Here is a 6,461-nt window from a genome sequence, read left to right as displayed (position 1 = left end):
GCAGCAGCCACCAGGTCACTCTTCCCTGTCTTAACACACTTAACATGGCTGCCTGGCATTGGTATTTATCCTTTTATGCTATGAGCTTCAACTACATACCCAAGTACCTCTATGCAGGTACCCTAGCCAAGACCTATCTTCAGCATGGGACCTTAGATGCTAATTAGGTCAGCTGATGAGAAGGTTCTGCATCATCCTATGTAATTATCCATCTGTGAAGATACAATTGCTTAATAGATGGCAGCACACCTAAGTGGTGTTCCAAACAGACATGCAGTGGCTGGGTTTGAGGTGGCCCTCAACACTATGCTGGGTCACCTGGACACTCAAGGTGCCACCACTTGTTACAACTCCTTGGAGGGGATGGTAAAGCGTTGTGCACCCCAATAGCAAATAAGTCCAGAGAGTCAGGGTTTGCAGTAAATCAGTGTGCTTCTTTACGAGAGGAACTCTAGTGCAAAACAATACAGGCAATGCATTGAGCTGGCCTCTCTAACAAAAACAATGTTGCAGTTCACAGCTGCCATCGATTTATATCGTGCCTCAATACAAGTCAATGGGAATGACTAAGCAGTTTCCAGACATAAACAACCATCTGACAGAGCTAAACCAGGTGGTCAAAAGTTCACTGTCTGTTTTTTCCCTCCCAAACTTAGCTCTGCATAGTCCCTTATGGTAACTGTGAAAAATGACAGCTTCTCAGTGCACAGGCTGGAAAGTCCCAAAGTCTCTTAGTATTAGCTAGCTGTGCATTAAACGGGTTGTCTGTAACCCTGAAATGGCCAGGTCCCTCATACAGAACATACTTACCTGGTCCCCGATGCCTGCGTCCCACCAGATCCCTGCATGGCCACTGTTGCATTACCCCACACAAAAATACGTGTGACTTGTCTGTAACTTGCTGTTATGTGACTATTTTAGAACTGTGATTTGGCAGTGTCGCTCGTGAATTACAGTAAAGTAAATGGAATAAAAGATCTGCTCGACCTGCAACTGGTCTGGATTTTTTACAGCTTGTCACATCATGTCGCACTGCAACACCATTCATAATTATTATGGTAATTTGCCCGTTTAACCATACCCTTGCAATTAGAGGTATGGCTGACTGGAATAAAAATTGCAGAGGAGTGCTACAAGCTCCATGGCTGTTGTGCTTTCAAAAGTTAACTTGGGAGGTATGTGTCTAGCCCATTTGGATACCATTTTTTACAATATTGAAAAGATTGAGCAGTAAGCCACATAGGGGGAGATTTATCAAACTGGTGTAAAGGGGAACCTAGCAACCAATCAGATGCTACCTTTCATTTTCAAAAGGAGCTCTGAAAAATGAAAGGTGGAATCTAATTGGTGGCTATTAGCAACTAAGCCAGTTCTACCAGTTTGATAAATTCACCCATAAAGTACACATTTCACAATAGAAATCACTGATTGATCCTTGGTATCCATCTGAAGAAAATAAAAGAAAATAAATAAAAAACTACTACATCTGAGAATCTCGTATAGTTTTCATAATTCATGGTAGATATATTATTTCGATTATTTTTTGTATATACACAATCAGAATGTTTATATCCAGTCATTGGAAGTGGAATGCCAACCATTACTATACCGTTGATTGCTATCTACCACCAGCAGGGGGCGCGGATGCGCTTGTTATATGCCTAGTTGAGAAGCCGCTGAAGTCCTGCAGGTGCTGACCAATCAGGGAGCGCGTTACATGTGAGTTGTGAGCGGTGGCGGGGAGGAAGAGGAGGGCTTGCACTTTGTCACTTGTGGTGTCCAGGGACCGGTGTTCAGTTTTCTATGGCTGCGTCTTTATTTCTGGCCCAAAGCTCCTTGCGGCTCCCGTTTCCTAGAGCATTTAGGTGAGCGCGGACCTGTATGTGGCAGATGGGAGCGTATTTTACAGAGTGTGGGAGGAATTCTCCCCAGCCCGCGGTTTATCCCTCCACAACGAACGAGTTCTGTAGGGAACTGATAGGGACGCCCCCTATTCATTTACATTAGGGAACTGCCCCCCCCCAAGTGTGTGACCTTTGTGGGAATGGATTGTGGAGCCAGTGACAGATAGGACACTTGTCTCTAGGAAAATGGCCGCCTTCTAGACTCCAGACATCCCAGTCACTCACTGTCACCCTCTAGCGTCACCTTTTTTCTGTTCTCTGCCCCATTTTTACAACTTCTCTCAAAATGTAACTTTTTAAAAAAAAATTTAACCGACCTCTCTCCTTTTCTCAAACTCTCCATCATATCTTTTTTCATCCCCCATTATTTATTGGGGTTGCATGTTGGAGGTATAAGGCGGGAGGATTTTCTGATGTATGCCCCCCTCCCCCAATGGATCCCACAGTTTTTGTACACAGCATTAGAGATGAGCGAACTTCTGTTTTAAGTTCGGCGTCTAAAGTTCGGGTTTGGATTAGCGGAGAATCCCGATCTGGAACCGGATATGGATTCCGACTTCCGTTGTGGTCAGTGGTAGCGGAATCAATAATGGCCGATTATTGATTCCGCTACCACTGACCACAACGGAAGTCGGAATCCATATCCGGTTCCAGATCGGGATTCTCCGCTAATCCAAACCCGAACTTTAGACGCCGAACTTAAAACAGAAGTTCGCTCATCTCTACACAGCATCCATCTTGCCTGACTCCCATTCCGCACAGGGGGTCATTTATTTTTTAATGTCAGGCGCCATTGTATGGCACATAGATAATGATGCATCTCTGCCTCTGTAGGGTGTATGGGGGGCCTATGGAGGGGCTCAGTTTTTTGGGGGGAAATTCATTGTGAAGTAGCATTATATAATGTCATGTATCCCTCAGATATTCTCATTGCACTCATCAGTCCCTGTCCCCAGTGGAGCTCACAGTCTCATAGGGACAATTTTGTACGTTTTGTAGTTTACCTCTAAGGCCCCTTGCACACTGGCGTCACGGTTTTTGTCTGGATGCATTGCGGGAAACCTGTGCGAGTAGGCACGCAATTTTGGTCAGTTTTGTCTGCGATTGCGTTCCGTTCAGTTTTTTTTCTGCGCAAGTGCAATGCGTTTTGCACGCTTACCCTCTTGTATAGAATAAAAATCGGACTACACTCCAGAGAGATCTTCAACAAAACAGTGTTTTATTCACCCATGAGGTGGCAAAGAGCGATGTTTCGGCTCATAAATGAGCCGAAACGTCGCTCTTTGCCACCTCATGGGTGAATAAAACACACTGTTTTGTTGAAGATCTCTCTGGAGTGCAGTCTGATTTTTTTTTTTTTTTTTTATATTATATATATATATATATATATATATATATATATATATATATATATATATATATATATATAATATATCTATAATTACTGGTAGTCTATGTGGTTTGTAGTTGTATACTTGGTGCAAGCAGAGCCTTTCGTTTGACTTCTCTGCCCTTTTCACACTTTTTTTCTTTGCCTCCTATTACTTTTCTTGACTCTTCCCCAGGCCTCCTGCACACGAATGTGTGCGCCTCGTTTCCGTATTGCATTTGTGGATCCGCAATACACGGGTGCCGTTCCGTGTGCATTCCGCATCACGGATGCAGACCCATGCACTTCAATTGCTCCGCAAATCCGGAGATACGGAACCCTACGGAAGCACTACGGAGTGCTTCCGTGGTGTTTCGTCCCGTACTTCCGTTCCGCAAAAAGATGGTACATGTTCTATCTTTTTTGCGGAACGGCCGGATCGCGGACCCATTTAAGGGACCGCCATCCGCTGCGGCTGCCCCACTGACGGTGTTCGTGCATTGCGGCCCGCAGCAAAACCATGGGATGCACACGTTTGTTTGCAGGAGGCCTAACTGTGATATAATTTCTCTCTATCAATTTTCCCACCATTTAAAGGGGTTGTCCGGGTTCAGAGCTGTACCCGGACATACCCATATTTTTACCCAGGCAGCCCCCTGACAAGTTCATGCTCCGATGCACTCCTTTGCCCTGCGCTGAGTTGCGCAGGACAAAGGCATTTTGTGGAGTTTTGGTGATGAACCGGCTCTCTTTCGGGCTGCCAGGCGAACACTTCCGCCCAGCAGTGTGTTCGGTGACGTCACCTCACCGGCACTGATGGGCTGGCTTTAACGCTGCCCTAGCCTGTAAAATGGCTCGGGCAGCACTAAAGCCCGCCCATTAGAGCTGGTGACGTCAACAAACACACTTCTGGACGGAAGCCTCCGCCCGACAGTGTGTTATAGTAAATAAAAGAGCCCTTGCCCTGCGCGATCCTGTGCAGGTCAAGGAGAGCATCGGAGCATGAAGTCAGGGGGGCTGCTTGGTTGAAATTATGGATATGTCCGGGTTCAGCTCTGAACCCAGACAACCCCTTTAAATTAGCCCCTTAACACCTAAAGCTATACATGTATGGTATTATGTGCAGGGAATTTTATGGTACGGGCTGCCACAGTGAGCCCACTCCATACACAGCGGGTGCTGGCTGTACATTACAGCAGGCACTCGGCAGCAATTACTGGGAATGGTGCTGGACCCAGTTGTTTAACCCTTCGAATGCTGTGATGAATAATAAATGTGGCATCTGTGAGGTAAGACAGAAGGATGCTGCTCCCTCTGACTTCCGACCAGAGCCCCCAGAGAGAAATATCAAGGCTCTGATCAGTTGCCATGACAGCCTGAGGCCTGCTGGAGGTTGTCAGCAGCCTGAGGCCTGCTGGAGGTTGTCAGGGCTGTCATAGTAACCTTCCTGCTAATCTGTGCACGAGGCACAGCTCAGCAGTGAGCGCGTCAAAAATTATATTTACCATAATAGATCTCTAATAGGGTGAATAGGACAAGAGATCAAAAGATCCCAGGTTCTAGCCCCCTAGGGGGGCTAATAGTTACTAAGTTAAAAGTATAAAAATAAAATAAAATAAAAGTTTAAAATTTTAAATACAAAATATTACAAATTGAAATCATCCCACTTTCCAAATTTTAGATATAAGACTATATAAACAATAAAAAATAAACATATTAGGTTTCGCCATGTTAAAAAATATTTCAGCTATAAAAAAAAAAGATTTGCATAAGGCCTCATGCACACGACAGTATTTTCTCGTACATTCCATTGGGGGACACAGACCATGGGTATAGCTTAGAGGTATTACTAGGAGGGACACTATGCAAAAACGAAGCTCCTCCTCCTCGGGCTATACCCCCAGACACCTCCAGGAGGACTTCAGTCTTTGCTTAGTGTCTGTCCAAGGAGGTGACGCTTACTCTTCTCCTGTTTGTTATTTCTTTTCTGTTTTCAGATGGGGACGCAGGTCAGCATTGCGCTTTCCTGGCCCCGTGGAGTGTCTGCCACCGTCTTTCGACGTGTCCTGGCTACCTCCCATCCCCCCACAGAAGAAAAGTGGATCCAGGCTCAACATGTCAGCTCTGGCATCCCACCAGCTGCTGGGACGCCTGCTGCCTACCCTCCTCCAGAGCACTGTTCTCCTGGATTGGAGTCAGAAGTCTGAAGAGGCGCATCCCTGCTGGTCTGGACATCGAGGGAGCATGCTGAGCAGATAAGTATTGCCCAGTCCCTCCCCCTCCCTCTGTGTCTGTTTGTCTGTGGCTACCTGGGTGAGCTTCAAGAAGGATCCTGATGGGGGCACTTTCTTCATTTTGGCACTGGAGTACTGGCATCTCTTCCCCCCTAAACTGTGGGCTTCAGCGCTTCTCTCGTCGGGCCTTGGCTGCTGCTCTCTCTCAGCGCCCGCCGGCAGGCCGCTCCTCCATGGCCTCGTTAACCCCTTCTGCACCACGTGAGGGGAGTCGGGGTGTTTAAATCTCGCGCGCGCCTATTTTCGCGCGCATATTTTCGCGCGCTTATTTCGCGCCATAGTGACGCGTTCGGGGGGGCGGAGCCTCGGCATGCTGCTCTGACTCTCCTTACACCAGAGACTCTGTTTGCTCACGGCCGTGCAGCTCCTCATCTCTCTACACCGGAGACTTCTGCTAGCGTTGCCTGGGTGGTAGGAGAACAGCTTGCTCTGCTCCTGATCTTTGCAGCAACTGGTAGGAGATCTTTTACTGTGGGGTTCCATCATGCCAAAGCCTGGGGCACTTAAATCTGCCAAGGCCTCCTCTCAGGCTCTTTTGGGGTCATGCAAGGTGTGCCTTCTGCCTTTTTCTGCCTCTGGCACCTGTGACTCGTGCCCTGCTCCTGGACAGGATCAGCCTCCTTCTCTTGCTCAGCCCAGTCCTCCCTCTGCCCCTGCGGAACCGGCGGTACCCGCCTGGGCTTCCGCCATGTCTAGTGCGGCAGCGGATCTGGCCCTAGTTGCCAAGGCAGCCATGTCCTTCATGGAGCGTATGGCAGCTACTACTCCAGTGGCGTCCACCGCTCCATCCCCTCTCAGTGATTCTCACAGGGGGCGTCTGACGTCTAAGAGGCAGCGTGAGCGGCAGCATTCCTCATCGGATGACTCCGCTTCTCCCCCACGCCTTGAGGCATG

General features: G+C 47.8%; 1 protein-coding gene across 1 annotated transcript in view; it reads left to right on the top strand.

Annotated features, from left to right (window-relative positions):
- The first annotated feature begins 1,718 nt into the window (after window positions 1–1,718).
- Window positions 1,719–6,461, top strand: part of LOC122938300 (enoyl-CoA delta isomerase 2-like) — a 48,518-nt gene continuing 43,775 nt past the window's right edge. The window contains exon 1 of the mRNA XM_044293711.1: window positions 1,719–1,865. Coding sequence (XP_044149646.1) covers window positions 1,804–1,865 — 62 coding nt within the window. The 5' untranslated portion in view covers window positions 1,719–1,803. The remainder of the gene's footprint in view (window positions 1,866–6,461) is intronic.

This window comes from Bufo gargarizans, chromosome 5 (genome assembly GCF_014858855.1).
Source record: "Bufo gargarizans isolate SCDJY-AF-19 chromosome 5, ASM1485885v1, whole genome shotgun sequence".
Lineage (NCBI taxonomy): Eukaryota > Metazoa > Chordata > Amphibia > Anura > Bufonidae > Bufo > Bufo gargarizans.
Note: the sequence above shows the minus strand (reverse complement) of the source record. Positions and strands in the feature narration are given on the sequence as shown.